We start from the raw sequence: 15,324 nt of genomic DNA, 5'->3' as shown, positions 1-15,324 counted from the left end.
CCATGGTTAATACACTGGGGGCATGCTAGGAGTGTGGTCTTTTATATAGGCTGTGGGGATGAGGTCAGATAAGGGCTCTCTGTTTAAGTGACATTTGAGCAGAGACCCTAATAAAGAGAGGGAGCACGTGGATATACCTTAGGGAAGAGTCTTCCAGGCAGAGGAAACAGCAAGTGCAAAGGCCCTGAGGAGGGACTGTATTTGGTCTGTTCATTGAATAAAGAGTTTGGTGTAGCTGAAGGGAGAGATGAGAGGGAGACAAGGACACCAGGTCAGGGAGCTGGGGCCGCGAGAGGCACTGGCTTTGACTGAGTGGGATGGAATGTCACCAGGTTGGGGGAGACACTCTGTGCAGAGGATGAGTATGATCAGAGTTGTGTTTCAACAGGGTCCGTCTGGTGCTGTGCAGAGAACAGATGGGAGGGGAAGCAGGAGAGCAGGGAAACCAAGCAGGAGGCTTCAGCAACAATCCACGTGGGAGAGGATGGGGGCTGGACCACTGGAGTAGGTTAAGTGGCCAGATTCCTGATATAAGTTAACAGGACTGGATGGAGAGATAGGAGAACCGGTGTTAGGAGGAATACTTTTTTTTTTTTTTTTCTGGAGGAAAATGTATGTGAGGCCGTTTTAGCAAACGTAAATCTGAGTGAAAAATCACGCTTCCTTTAGCTGATGTCTTTTTTTTCTTTTTCTTTTTTGGCTGTGCTGTGAAGCTTGCAGGATCTTAGTTCCCCAACCAGGGATCCAGCTCAGGTCCTGGCAGTGAAAGCACCGAGTCCTAACCACTGGAACACCAGGGAATTCCCAGTTGATGTCGTTCTCCATGCTCGTACAGCTCCCTGAGCCTGCACCCCCATCATCCCACGTGCGCAGAAATCTTCTATTCACGTGTCTTTCTCTCCATTAAATAATAAGCACCTCTGGGGCAGGGACTGAGTCCAGTTCTGTTGTTTTATTGTTTTGTCCCCAGCTGCTCTGAGAGGGCCTGGCTCAGAGTAAGGTCTCTGGAAATGTTTGTTCAAAGAGGGTCAACTTTGCAGATCTGAGTTTTCTCCCTAGGAGGAAGGATTCTCGCAGTGGGGCCATGTGCCCACAGGCTCCCTCGACAGCTGGTGGGATGTCCAGGGCTTCCCCACCTCTGGGCTTTGCACTGGCTGTGCCCTCTGCTTGGATGGCTGCCCCTTCCCCTCCTCCTGGTCCCCATTTCGATGTCACCTACTCAGAAAGTCCTTCCTTGACTCTCTTCAGGGGCTGCTCTCCACCTCTCCTCTGGCCCCCGTCGCTGTGTGCCAGGTCACCCTGTGCTCACCAACATCAGAAATTATTTTCTTCAATTTGCATTTCTCGGTCTCTCTCTCTCTCCCCGCCACTGTGCGGGCCCCATGAGGGCAGGGGCCTGGTTCTCAAATGTTCACTGGGGTAGGAGGTGGGGTTGGTGGCCATTCTGATCCCCTCCAGTGGGAAGGGTGCCCATGCCCAGCAGCTGCGGTACCAGGTGCTAAAGGCTCCCACCTGTGCTTCCTGGGGGACTGGCTTGGCTGGCTGGAACTGTCCTATAGGATACGGCAGGGGTGTCCAGTCAGGACCGGAACTAAAGAGAGGTATGTGGGTCAGAGTTATGCAGTTGCAAAGGCAGAGCCTGTCTTTATTTTGTTCATCATGGGTTTTTAGCATTAGTCTTGAGTTTTAAAAAATATTGCATTGAAATATGATTTATCTTGATTACTAAGGTGTTTTTTTTTTGACTCCCCCTTAAATTCTGTGCCCGAGGTGAGAGGTCCCAGCCCTCCTCAGAGGTGGGCTGAGAATCTGTACTGTGAAATCAGCCTTTCCCAGTCCCCACTGTGAGTCTTAGGGAAGCCCTGAGCTCAACTGTAGATGGGGGATGTCCATGTGACCTAAAAAATAAGATAAATTTGGGAAAGGTCTGCTTTGCCGTTTCCCCTAGAGCAGTGATTTTCACTCACCGTAATTTTCACTGCATGGAGTTAGCTGTCTGAACCGGGGTCAAAAGGGGTCTTCTCCCTTAGGACCGGGAGAAGAATTATGCCCCCAGCTTCCAACAGAACAGCCCTTATTCAGTCCAATTTTTAGCTGGGCTTCTTCATCAGATTTCATATTGCTAAAAAAGAGTGGAAAAGCCACTATAGTCAAGTCGATGATGGTCCTAGAAGTGGCTAGTTAGGTGTCCTGAGGCCTCCGGATTCTTAATTAGGGCAAAGGATCCTTAAGCAACACTCTGGGTGTGAAGGTCAGTATCTTGAGCCCCTTTGTCCCTCAAGGGAGGTCTTGAGAGGCGCCTGCGTCTGGGCCTCCACCTCAGCCACCAGCACAGATGAGAATCTGGGCAAGAAGATGCCAGAAACCTGGACCTTCAGTGACCCAGCTCCTCCTCTGCCCTCGGTGTGGTGGGCGCGTGACTCCCCTCCCAGCGTGGCCTGCTCTGGGCTCCCCCCACCTCAGATGGTATTTGCTTTCCCCTCCCTGGAGTTTTAAAGGCTCTTTGTGTGTCCCGTTTCTCTCTGTTCTGCGTTTTCAATTGTCTTCCGTTCTCTCTTAGCCACTTCGGAGGGGGGCAAAGCTCATTCCATAAATCTAAGGTATTATTACGGGTGACGGCAGTGCCTGATCTCTGTGACACCCACCGGGCTCCAGAGGGTAGAGCTAATTAGTCGGAACACTTACTTTTCAGGCGTGAGTCACTGGAAGCAGGTGTCAGGGGGAGGCTTTAACGAGGCCCTCGTGACTTGCATATTTCCAGTCGGCATCACTGCGTGTACACTGTGCAGAGGTAGCCCTGCCCCTGCCTCCCCACTGGGTAGGGGGAGAGAGAGAGAGAGGGAGGGAGAGGGAGAGGGAGAGGTGCTCCGACGTCCCGCTATCCAGTGTTAAAAGCAAAAGCCTTTCTACTTTCTGGCCCTTTTTCTTGCTTCCCCTCAGTCTTTCATTCATTCCACAAATGTCTGTTGAGTACCTGCTGGCTGCCGGGCCCTGTGCTAGCTGTTGGGAGTCAGCCGTGAGCTCTATCGCTGAATCCCTGCCACGATAGCACTGACCTCCTTGGGCGGGAGACAGACCATAAGTGAGGAGCAGAGAAATAAACAAGGCAATTCCAGAAGCCGATAAGTGGATGGAGAAGATAAGCTGGGTGAGAGAGACAGCGCGGGCAGCGCGCGTGCTGGAGGGGATTCTCTAGGCAAGTGGTCAGGAAGGTGATGGGAGGAGGCAGCTCTGCAGTGCTCGGCAGGACGGAGGGATCTGAATGTGCGAAGGCCCGGGGCGGGAAATGGGCTGGGTGCTTCTAAAGAGCAGTGTGGAGGCCAGCGTAGTCGGATGGAGTGAGCGAAAGAGAGACACGTGGGAAATGGGGCTGGAGAGGGCCGCAGGCCCAGGCAATGCCGGGCATTTGCGCTTTATTCTCAGCGTGATGGATGCCGCTGTGGGTTTAGGCAGGACAGTGATGGGACCAGATTTATTTTAGAGCTTGCTTTCCGCAGCTGGCCGAGGGGAGGAGCCGGGGCCAAGGCAGCAGGTGTTTGGGTGGAGAAGCCAGCGATGCTGCGGTATCTGTGAGGCGGAAGGCAGGCGTGTGACCGCCACCTGGGCGCCAAACCCCCTCTCCGGACTGGCACTGAGGGGCTCTGAACTCTGCAAGCAGAGCAAATCTGGTGGGCTGCCCTGGGGCTCCCTCTCTACCCGGCACCATCCACACTGCATGAGATCGGGAGGTGTTCCTGGTCGGGTGGGTGCTCTGTAGGTCTTTGAGGGGCCCAGGGAGGCCTTTGGGGGCTTCAGACTATGCTCTCAGATGGCCCACACTGGCTGGCCTTGCTGGGAAGGTTCCCTTCTGGTTCCCACACTGGCTGGCCTTGCTGGGAAGCGCCGTTTCCTCTCTTAAGAGAGGTTCTGGTTCCCACACTGGCTGGCCTTGCTGGGAAGCGCCGTTTCCTCTCTTAAGAGAGCTCCGTGGAAGGCTTTTTCTCTCTTTTTCACCGGTTTTCTTTAATCGCACGTGATCCACACTGAGGACAGACGTGTAGCTGCTGCTGTTGGTATTTTTTCTCTAGGCAGCCCCAGAAAGCAAGTCTTTGCTGGGCATGTTATTTACATGGTGGAAAGAACAAGCCATTTCCTTATTAGGGAAACAGGCATGGGGGCTGGGGCGGGCGGGGGGACCGACAGGGCTGTGTGCTGGGCTTCACTTCTGGACTCTGAGGACCAGGGACCCCCTGCGGATGGACGCTGGGACATCCTCCCTGGGGCGTGGCTCGGTCACTCCTAGGCCAGGGCTGCGCTCTGAAGCAGCACGTGCCTTTGAAGGCTTCTGCAGTGATGGCGATAGCTTCAAGCCTCAGAGGGCGGGTAGGGCTGGGGGTGTCCTGGCGGTGGCGGTGGCGGGGTGTGTCCTCTGGGCTCAGTTGTTGTCTCTGGTGTCTGAGGAGGCACTTCCAAACAAGATGTCACTGTCGTGGGACATGCTGCTCAGCTGCGACTTGGTTTTGATGAGGAACTGGGTCCTCCGGAACATCACCCTTTCTTGCTCCTGCTTGAGCTCCAGGTAGGAGCGGGAGAAGGTGTGGAAGATGGAGGTCACGGGGAAGGCCATGAGGAGGATGCCGCTGAGGATGCTGCTGAGCGCCACCACCTGGCCAGGCGTGCTCCTGGGTACCATGTCGCCGTAGCCCACAGTTGTCATGGTGATGACGGCCCACCAGTAGCAGGCGGGGATGCTGGTGAACTCGGGGCTGTCGGCCATCTCATTCTCGATGACGTAGAGGAGGGGGGCAAAGAGGGCGATGGCCACGCAGAGGAAGAGCAGCAGGAGGCCGAACTCGCGGGTGCAGCGGCGGGCCGTGAGCCCCAGCGTCTGCAGCCCCAGCGAGTGGCGGGCCAGGCGCATGACGTACAGGATACGCAGCGCCCGCAGGACGCGCAGCACCAGCCCCACCTTGTCCAGGTAGCTGTTGCCTGTGCCGGGCTTGCGGCGGTCCGCAGCGGCGCCGTCCACCAGCAGGGTGATGTAGTAGGGCAGGATGGCCACCATGTCAATCAGCGTCAGCGGGCTCCGCAGGAAGGCAAACTTGCTGGGCGCCTGGATGAGACGCAGGAGGAACTCGAGGGAGAACCAGCCCACACACACAGACTCCACGATGAAGATGTTGCGGCACATCTGGGAGCACTGGCCCTGGGAGAGAGGGGAGAGGTCAGCGGTCCCACCAGCAAGGAGCACGGGGCTCTGTCCTGGCTGGGCTACCCGGGTGAAGGGTGGTCTGGGCATGTGCCTGTCTGTGTCCTGCGGCCCCGAGTCCTCTCTTTCTCTGGCTATGCTCACTCCCTGGTTGATCCCGTGCAGACCTAGGGCTTGAAGTACCATCTCAACACTGACCATTCCTAATCTCTCTCTAGCCCAGACCTTGCCCCTGAACTGCACACCCCAGACGGGCTGCCTCCTGGGATGTCTGGTAGGTGTCTCAAACTCATCATGTCCCGAAACGGGCTCCTGATTTCTTTCTTCTTAAAATTTATTTTTATTGAGATGTAATTGACATATAACATGGTGTACAAATTTAAGGTGTACAATGAGTTGATACATGTATATATTGCAATATGAATAATTATCGTTCCGTTTATTGTGTCGAGAACATTTACGATCTAGTCTCTTTGGGCTCCTGATTGCCTGCACACCTGCCCACTGTGGATACCCTTCTTAGCGATCAGCAATCCCATTTTTCCAGGTGCTCAGGACAGACTTGGCCTCATCCTGACGCCTCCCCTGTAATCCTCATGAAATCCCACTGGTGCTTCGTTTAAAATGATTCCAGAGTCAAAGCACTTCTCACTCTGTCCACTGCCCCACCTGGGTCCAGCCACCGCCCTCTCTGACTTGCACAGTCGCAGGCACCTCCTCCCTGGGCTTCCTGGTCCCTGCAGTCCACTTCGCACACACAGCCAGAGGGACTCAGAACGTGAATCGGATCCTGTCCCTCCTTGCTGAGCATCCTCCATGGCTCAGAGAGATGGCTCAAGTCCCCCAGGGGCACAGGTGGCCAAGCCACCACCTCTCCCACTTCCTTGCCCCCTGCTGCCTCGCTCACCTGCTCCAGCCCCACGGGCCTCCTCACTGCTCCTCCAACACCCCAGGATCACCCCCAGCTCAGCGTTGACTTTTCTTGACTTTCCCTGCAGGATTCCTCTTCCCCCAGACACCCGTATCACTCTGCCCTCCCTTCCTCCAGCTCTTTACTTCCATATCACCTTCCCAGGGAGGGCTTTTGGGACCTGCCCTGTTTAAAAGCCCTCCCCCTTTGTCCGGTACCCCGATTCCCCTTGCTCTGTTTGATCGTAATGCTCATCATCTTTTAATATGCTCAGTAAGTTACTTATTTACCATGTTTATCATCTGTCTCAGCCCTGCCTGCCTGCCCCACTGCCCCAGGAGACTGCAGCCCCACAGGGCAGGACAGTTTGTGTATTGTTCACTCTCAGGACCCCAGTGCCTGGAAAGGCCCAGCATGTGCCCAGTGATCCATTCATATTTGTTACCAGGATGGACGGAAGAGCCCTGGCCTGGTGTTTAGACGGGGTGTCAGATGAAGGCCAGGCAGGCAAAGGGAAAGCCACGGAGGTGGCCCAGGTGGGGCGGAGGCCTGCTGGGGTGCGCAGCCATCTAGCTCGTCGGCCCCTGATGGCTGTCCCAGGAGAATTCGGTCTTGAGGCTGCCTCACCGAATTTTTCAAGAGAAGCTGGAAATTTGGAGTTTTACATGAAATCTCCTGGGTTTTAAATGTTGTGACAATTCAATACAAAGAAAGCACTCCATGGTTCACTCAAACACATCTGTGCGCTGTATCTGTCATGTGGGCTGCCAGCTGTTGCTCTGGTCTGCAATACAACTGGACGGTGGACCGTCCCCAGTGGGTTTGGACCTCAACCTCAAAGGGGCCTTTGGCAGAGAGGGAAGGCACAAATGGTTCTACCTGGGGCATCTTGTCGGTTCCCGGGCACAGCTGGGTTCTACCAGACCTGCTCTGCTAGCTTTTCCTCTAGGAATATGTGAGAGGCTGGAGAGATGAACTAGTACTGGGTGAGGCTTTGAGATCTCAGACCTCTGGGACAGGAAGCCCCCTCCTCTGGGAAGCCTTCCTGGAGTGCTTCCCCTCCAAGTATCCCCAGCACAGTTGGTGGTCCTCTCACAAGAGCCCCCTTGGCTTGTGTGTCATACTTATGGTCACGGGGCTGTCACCTAGACTTGAGCTTCCTGAATCTGGAGACCCACTCTGGCCATCCTGTCTGCCCTGTGGAGCCTGAATACGGTAGGCACTCAAACGTGTACTCAGGTGAAACAGTGAACCCCACTGGTCCCCCAAATGAAGCAGAAGAACAGCATTTTTACTGAGTCATGAAAAAGGCCGGGTATTTTTTTTTAAAGCAAGTATCAGAAGTTGAATAAAACTGTGGCTTTGTTAGTATTTTCCTGATAAAATCAGTATTGTGTATGTTGGAGCCAAGAAGAAATCTACACTACATACAGGTGCTTCCAGACAGGTCTCAAATGACGGGCATTTTCTCTTTTTTTGGTAGGCACGTATAATCCTCATGGTGAGCACTTCCTGCACGCACATCGCCAGGCAATGTTCCAGTCACTTCCCGTAGACCCATTCACTGAACCCTCAAGTGCTGTGAGGTGAGCCTGTTCACAGCCTCTTGGACATGTAGGGAAACTGAGGCACAGAGAGGTTAAGTAACTTGCTTACAGTAACACAGCCAGAGTGGACGAAGTGGGATTCAAATTCAGGCCGTCTGGCTGTAGCCCTGCCCCCTTCATCACTACCCCTTATGCTTCTCAAAAGTTCATTTTACTGGTTGAGTGCTGTTTTCTTAACACTGGTTTTGAAAATTCAGTGTATTAAAAAAGAAGTATCAGAAACTCCCTGCGAGTTATAAAGGCAACACTATTGCGACTTTTCCCATAATATATGTGTGTGGGAAAACCCTCACGTGGTGAGTGGTTCTAATGTTTGATCAGAGAGTTCATGTAAAGCCCCTAGCACATGCAGGGTACACAGCCAGTGCTCAATAAATGATGGCTGGCATGATATTTATGTTGAGTTCCTACCGCCATACTACCTATTTCTCCAATGCCTACACAATTTGCACCATCTGAACCTTTTGGTCTGTCTTGAGACCTGCTTCCAGAACCCCTATGTATGGGGAAAGGGTCCCAACTCAAAGGCTGAGGGTCTCATACATAAGGAGGCTGAACTGTGGGGCTAGATGAGGTCTCAGGCTGCCATGTGGCACCCATACTTCCATGTTTAAGAACGAGACTAGGGACTCAGTCAGACCTGGGTCTGGGCAAGCTGCTTTGCCTCAGTGTTCTCAGCTGTCAAGTGGGTGTGAGAACACCTCCCATACCAGGATGCTGGAAGATTCGCTGAGAAGATAAGATGCAGGCAGAGTGGCAGCCCAGCCCTTGGCTCCTAGTAACTGCTGGCTAAGTGAGTGGTATCCCTGAGAATTGGACACACACCCCGTCAGGCCCTGGAGTGAACACTTTATGGGAATTCTCTCATTTAACAGAAAGAGATGCTCACTATTTGAGGTCATGTGCACACACACACACATCTATCAATAAAACTCATATTCAGGACCCAAAAAAGCTTTCTGGGATATTTTCATGCAAGGGAATTAGGAAGGCTGAGAAAGGATGCAAGTTGGTGAAATAAATTTTGATGGTATATGTCATGTGCTTAGCTTGGGGCCAGGTACATCATAGATCACATCATACATCCATCCATCCAACAGGGAGTGGCTGAGTGCCTCCTCCCTGCTGGACAATGTTGGGGGGGGGCAGGGCACAGCGCAGACCTGCACAGGCATGGAGCTTGTGTTTGAAGGTGGAGACGGGCAACACACATGTAAACACACTTATAAACAGATGTAAGCACAATGATGGACTGGGGTGCTGCTCAGCCAGTGCACTCAGGGAAGACCTCCTGGAGGAGGTGACAGTGCAGGTGAGAAGGCTGTGCACTTCTGGGAGGAGAGTGGTCCTGGGCTCTTACCTTCTCCTCCTCCTCCCTCAGGCTGGGTAAGGTGCTGATGGAGAGGTTGACGGCGGTGACGGTGACAAAGAGCACCGACAGGCAGGCGAACACCTTGCCGGGCAGCCCTGAGTGCGGCCTCTCTACCATGTCGCGCAGTCTTCGCATGCAGCGGCCCAGGCGGCCCTCGCCCTCCGTGGGGCCCTCGCTGTCGTGGTCCTCGCTGTCCAGCGGGTCGTCCTCATCCTCCCGTTCCACCATCTCGGCGAACTCCTCGATCTTCTGCAGGTAGCGGCGCTTACAGCAGCCGTCCAGGTGGTCCTCGGCGATGCCCCAGTAGAGCAGCTCCTCCTGGAAGGACAGGGCGCACATCTCCCGCAGCAGCCGCAGCTTGCCGGCCCTCAGGAAGGTCAGGATGGTGCCGAAGGCCCCCGGGTTGCGGTCGAAGAAGAACTCGTTGCAGGTGACGTCGTAGTCATCGCACACGTTGAGGATGTCGTCGAAGTTGGTGCAGGCCTTGAGCTGGCCCAGCCGCGTTAGCGGAAACTCCTCCAGCGTGGTCCAGGGCAGCGAGTACTTGATGCCGCCCACGTTGATGATGATCTGGCGCCTGCGGTCCTCTGGCTGGCCGCCCTGGCGGGGCTCGTCTTGTGGCCGCAGCCGCTGGGCTCGGCGGTAAAAGACGCCCTTGAGTGATTGGCTTTGGGGGAAGAAGGCCGGGTGGAAGGAGGCGTCGGAGGCGCAGCTCAGCGCGCTGTAGTCGTAATCAGAATTGTCTCCCGGTAAAAGGGTCATTTTGGGCCTTCACATCCCTCTCGGGCCTGGGGGGAGAGGGGAGGAAAGACCCACAGTGACTCCTGAGTCTCTGCAGATATTTGCTGATATGGACTGAATTGTGTTCCCCCAATTTCACAGGGGGAAGCCCTAACCTCCAATGGGTTGGTATTAGGAGGTGGGGCCTTTGGGGGGTGATTAGGTTTAGATGAAGTCATGAGGGTGGAGCCCCCGTGGTGGGATTAGTGCCCTTATAAGTAGAGGAAGAGACACTAGAGGTCCCATGTGAGGGCACAGTGAGAAGGCAGCCACCTGCAAGTCAGGAAGAGAGCCCCCACCAGGACCCGGCCATGCTGGCACCCTGAGCTCAGGCTCCCAGCCTCCAGGACTGTGAGTAATAAATGTCTGTCTGCTGTTGTGGCTACAAGCATAGATTTTGGAGTCACGTGGCCTGGGCAAGTTACTCGACCTCAATGTGTTTCAATTCCTCATCTGTAAAATGGGTGTGACCATATGATCTACTCCACAGTATTACTGAGAGGATTCAATGAATTATGCACTGTCTAAGACCACTTACTACAGTGCCTGGGACATGGTAGGTACTCACTACTTGCTGTCTACCATTATTTTTTAAATTATTTTATTTTATTTATTTTTTGGCCATACAATGTGGCTTGCAGGATCTCAGCTCCCTAACCAGGGATTGAACCTGGGCCATGGCAGTGAAAGCCTGGAATCCTAACCAGTAGGCCACCAGAGAACTCCCACTGTCTACTATTATTAGTATTTAACTCAAACGGACACCTTGTGTTCCTTCCACACATGGAAAACTGATATCACTTGCCATAAATCAGGGTCAATGTCCAAAAAATGCACAGTTATCACAACGGTGCCATGTTTGCTCATATATCAGTAAACATCATCTTGAGGATACAGGAATGAATTGGACAGGCATGCTCACTCCTCCAGAAAGCCCTCCTTGGCTCTTCCAGCTAAATAGAATGTCAGCCCCTCCCCCCATTTATCTTCACTGCACTTGTCACCTGTTTTCGAATGATCTGTGTGCAAGCCTGGCTCCTTTAGTAGACTGCTTGCCCCCTGGGGGAAGAGTGTGCTTTACTCGTCTCTGAATCCCTGCGCCCAGCAGTGTCAAAGCTCCAAGAAATGCTTAACAAATGATTACGTTTCCTGTTGGTGAGGCCAACACGATGAGGGCACTTCTGAGAAACTGAGGTCAAAATCTCAGCTTCTATAGACTTCTTCCTTCCCAACCCTCAAAGCTAAGCGTTTGTGCCACTAGAATGAGATCGCTTATTCATTCATAGCTCATGGGCTGCATTTGGTTCACAAATATTTTGCCTGGCTTGGAGAAGATTTTGAAAAGGGAGACATTTCCTGTAAAAATTCGTATATCTTGGTTTCTTTTGAAAAATCAGACTATCTGGTAATGTTTGGCCCAAATTCCAGCTGAGAAATGACTGCCCCCTTTAGGCAGGGCATGAACGCTACAATACACCACAGTCCCTACCCCTCCCTGTTGTCTTCCTAACACCCACTTTACTTCTCTCATGTATGTTTCCTTCCTGGCCCCTGTAGGCATTTGAGTTTGAGACCCCTACATGACAGCAACAGAGTTCTCCAGAATTCAGCTGATCCAGGGAAAAGTAGTAAGAGTCTAATACTTTGCTTTTAAAAATCACCATTCCTCTCCCCAGCTCAATTCCCCACGGATGCAAGGGGTACCAGCAAAGCCTATCAATTACAAATGGAAACTATTTCCGATACCTGAGTGTCCATCTGTGCTATGGACATGTTCAGGGGAAACACACGCGGGTACACACACATACACGCAGCCCTGCACGGATGAGAAGCAGTGCTTAACAGGAGCCATGGCGGTTTCCACATCTGAAAGGGGCGCCTTCCTAACGAATTCTTTCACAAAAGCAAATCCGCACTCCACTCATTTATCTTTGGGGCAAGCTATAGTTTCACAGATCAGGTTTTGGAAAACTAGGGTACACCCGTGTTTGAAAAAAATGATTTGATTTTAAAGAGTTGAGTGTTTTTAACTTCACCTAAAATTGGAACTCATCTCCTCAGGCAAAGCCTGCCAGAATCCCTTGAAGGGGAAAGATCGCTTTTAAGTGGGACCGCTTTTCAGCTCCGCTGCTTTCTCTTTGCCGCCAAAGACAAGAGGGAAAACGACATTCTGTTTGGCAAGAATAGTGATGAAGGTAAAGGAATATTCCTCTCATCCTGCAAGCCCTGGAGAGCTCTTGTGAAACCCCACATCTGTAATCACTTCTCTTCTTGCAGAATTTCTTCTTTCAACCCTCCTCGATTTCCCTCCAGCGGAAAGCACCCCCAATGAACGATTCCTCATTTTTTTTCTCTCATGACCCACGTCAATTGTGAGTTAAAGCCTCAGCTTCCTATGTGGAAAGTTGTCCTGTCTCAGAGACTTGTTAGAATGGAGAGGAGAGAAAAAGCATGCTTCGTTCAGGCTGCTTGTATGCAGAGGGCCAGAGGGCCCTGGGGAGGCCCAGATGCTGGAATTTGCTAAGCGAGGGGTGGGCACACTTCTCCCGAGCCTTTGGTCTTGGGGTTACCCAGTCTGATGGGTGTGGGGTGACAGTTCTGCACGCTAGAGTCTCGGATGAGGATCATAGCTCAAACAGGCTCCAAAGTCCTGCTTCTGGAATGTAATGCTTCTTTTCACCCAGCCTGATACCCTCACAAAAAGGCTGATCTTTTAAAATTACCCTACAGTGTTAGGTCTGTCAGTTCTCGAGCATGGTGAAATTCAATGATTTTGCCTCTTAGGGTCTATATGTGTACTTGGGAAGAGGAAGCCATTTGAAAAAGGGGCTCCGATGGTGGGCATGAGGAGGAGTCGTCCTGAGGGAGCCGTCATGCATTCAGTCATCACAGTCACGTGTCGGACTGGGCTAGGTCTGGAGGCACAGCAGAGGACAAGACGGACCCAGCCCTGTCCTCACGGAGGTGACGTTCTAGTGGGGGAGACAGTCTCTAAATAAGTACACAGGCTGTAGTGGGTGTTGTGATGAAAACAGAACAAGGTGACAGATGGGAAATGACTGGGGGTCAATGTTAGCTGGAGGGCTAACCCAGGAGGGCTTCTCAGAGGAGGGGACCCTGGGGGCAGAGCCAGCCCTGGGAGGACCTGGGGGAGGGTGTCTCAGGTGGTGGGAATGGGAAGAGCCTGCTCCCCGACCTGGGGATGGGCTTGGATGGTCAAAGACCAAAGTGAAGCCCGAGTGGCTGGGCAGAGTGAGTGAGGGGAAGGTAGGAGAAGATGTGTGTGGGGGCATTGGCAGGCATCAGACGGAGCTGGGGTTTATTCCTCGTGGGCGAGGCAGCCTCAGGAGAAGATTCAGGCTGGGTTGGGGACAGCAGGCTGAAAGCCCCTGTAGTCATTCTGGAAAGAGACCATCGAGGTTTGGATCAGTGGAGGGGTCTGGAGAATTGGATGGATTTGGGGTGGACTTTGGTGGAAGAGCTGACAGGACCTGCTGCAGGACTGGAGTGGGGCGAGGGGGAAAGACTAGGCTGCAGGATGATTCCAGTGGTGCCATTCACCCAGGTGACCGATAGGTGGTGCTGTGATGAGGCCTGAGTTAGAGGCAGCCTTTCCTGGCGGTGGGATGATGGACAGGAGAGGGTGTGGGCAAATCAGGGAGAGAGAGCAGGGATGGGGGCCTCGCACATGGATGGATGGGTGGTGTCAGACCACCAAAGCTGACCTGATGATCATGTGTGGTCGGGGAGGGGATGGTATTAGCTGGTAGCTTTGACCTGGCTGGGCTGGGGTGGGCAGGAGGGCCAGGCTAGCAGAGATACGGCGAGGTGCAGAAGCCGGTATTCCCTGTGCTCAGTGCCCGCCGCCCGGCACCCACTTCCCTGCTGAAGCTGCACTCCACCCCAGGCCCGAGTGGTCAGTGTGGGTAGACACCACTAGGGGGGCTCTGGTAGACAGAATAATCCCCCCAATCCCCACCCTGCCCCGCCCAAAAGATGTCCGTGTCCTTATCCAAACCCCTAGAACCCCTGAATATGTTAGATTATATGGCAAGCAGGAATCAAGCTTACAGATGGAAATAAGGTTGCTAATCGGTTTCCTTTGAGGTGGGAAGATTTTCCTGGAGTCTCTGGGGCCTCCATGCAACCACAAGAGTCCTTAAAAGATGGCAGAGGGAGGTAGGAGGGTGCATCAGAGTGATGCAACACTGTGAGAAAGACCCGACTGGCCAATGCTGGCTTTGAAGATGGAAGGGGCCACGGGCCAAGGAAAGCAGGCAGCCTCTGGAAGCCAACACAGGCAAAGAATGGACTCTCCCCTAGACCCTCCAGAAAGGAACACAGCCTGCCCACACCTTTATTTTAGTCCTGTAATGCCCATTTGAGACCTCTCTTCTCCAGAAGTGTGAGGTAGTAAGTTCGTGGTTTTTAAAATTATTAATTAATTTTTTTGGGGAGTATAGTTGATTTACAATGCTGTGAAGTTCCTGTTGTTTTAAACCACTCAGTTTGTGGTGATCTGTTACAGCAGCAATAGGAGACAAATACAGGGGATGTTGAGAAAAAGCTGGTTAGACTCCAGCTTGGGGGGGCAACTTGCTGACTACCCCAAGACGGGGAGGCAGAAGAGCCCACTAGCTCTGAAGTCTGAACATCTGGGTTCAAGCCCAGTCACTCTGTGACTTTGGGAAAGTCATGTCCTGCCTCTGAGATGCAGTTTCCTTCTCTGTCAAATGGGAATAGGAGTTGCTCCAACCTCCCTGAGTTATGTTAAGGACTAAAGCAGATTTCACAGGCGATGTGCTTGGCCCAATGCCTGACACCCTGTGGACCCTCAGTGGGCCTGCTGTATTATTATTAGCTATGAGGGAGGTTTGTTGTCCTCCCCCTCCACCAGCCAACTGTGACTCCTTTCTTGACCTGATCAAGCAGGACTGGAACCCAGCATTGTCTGACCTCCAGAGCCCATTGCTGGAGGGAGTGCAGTCTGGTATAGCCTCTGGGAAAGCCATCAGGGGTACGGAGGGGAATGTACCTTATGATGCAGGAAACCCACTCTTTGGTATATTGCCCAGACCTGGGTCCACAGGGGTTGTGATAGACATTGTCTGTAATATATTATTTACACTCAAATAGTTGACTCAGCATCTGCTTCTGGGGACTCATATCTAAGCGAGGAACAAGGCACAAGAATGTGCAGCTTGTGTTGCTTTGGTGCTAGGAGGTCTCCCAGTGTGCCTCCCAGGGGGGAAATGAACAAGCGATGCAGATGGCGGATGCCTGGAGGTTGCACAGGAATTAGAAGCAACGGACTAGATGTAGGTTTAGCAACACATTTAGATCTCAAAAACATGGTGCCGAGTGGAAAAAGAAACAGAAGTTTATAGCACTATGCTATTTATGTAAATGAACACACACACAACATTACATATTTTACGAAGACTTGAGCACATGTAAGGACCTCTAT

The 15,324-nt window shown here is 52.8% G+C and overlaps 1 protein-coding gene across 1 annotated transcript; it reads right to left on the bottom strand.

Annotated features, from left to right (window-relative positions):
* Positions 1-4,341: 4,341 nt before the first annotated feature.
* On the bottom strand, positions 4,342-9,839 carry KCNG1 (potassium voltage-gated channel modifier subfamily G member 1). The gene is made up of 2 exons (XM_060124126.1): positions 9,066-9,839; positions 4,342-5,185 (listed from the first exon to the last, which is right to left on the bottom strand). Exons 1-2 carry the CDS (start codon positions 9,837-9,839, stop codon positions 4,415-4,417), a joined length of 1,545 nt encoding a protein of 514 aa, XP_059980109.1. The 3' UTR covers positions 4,342-4,414.
* Positions 9,840-15,324: the final 5,485 nt, after the last annotated feature.

Source organism: Lagenorhynchus albirostris, chromosome 15, assembly GCF_949774975.1.
Source record: "Lagenorhynchus albirostris chromosome 15, mLagAlb1.1, whole genome shotgun sequence".
Lineage (NCBI taxonomy): Eukaryota > Metazoa > Chordata > Mammalia > Artiodactyla > Delphinidae > Lagenorhynchus > Lagenorhynchus albirostris.
Note: the sequence above shows the minus strand (reverse complement) of the source record. Positions and strands in the feature narration are given on the sequence as shown.

Bases quoted from the DNA above. Each gene is read 5' to 3' on its own strand.
- KCNG1 (XM_060124126.1), bottom strand. From the start codon at position 9,839: ATGACCCTTTTACCGGGAGACAATTCTGATTACGACTACAGCGCGCTG. The intron at 5,186-9,065 runs GTAAGAGCCCAG...CCTCTCTCCCAG, and splicing joins TGAGGGAGGAGGAGGAGAAG to GGCCAGTGCTCCCAGATGTG.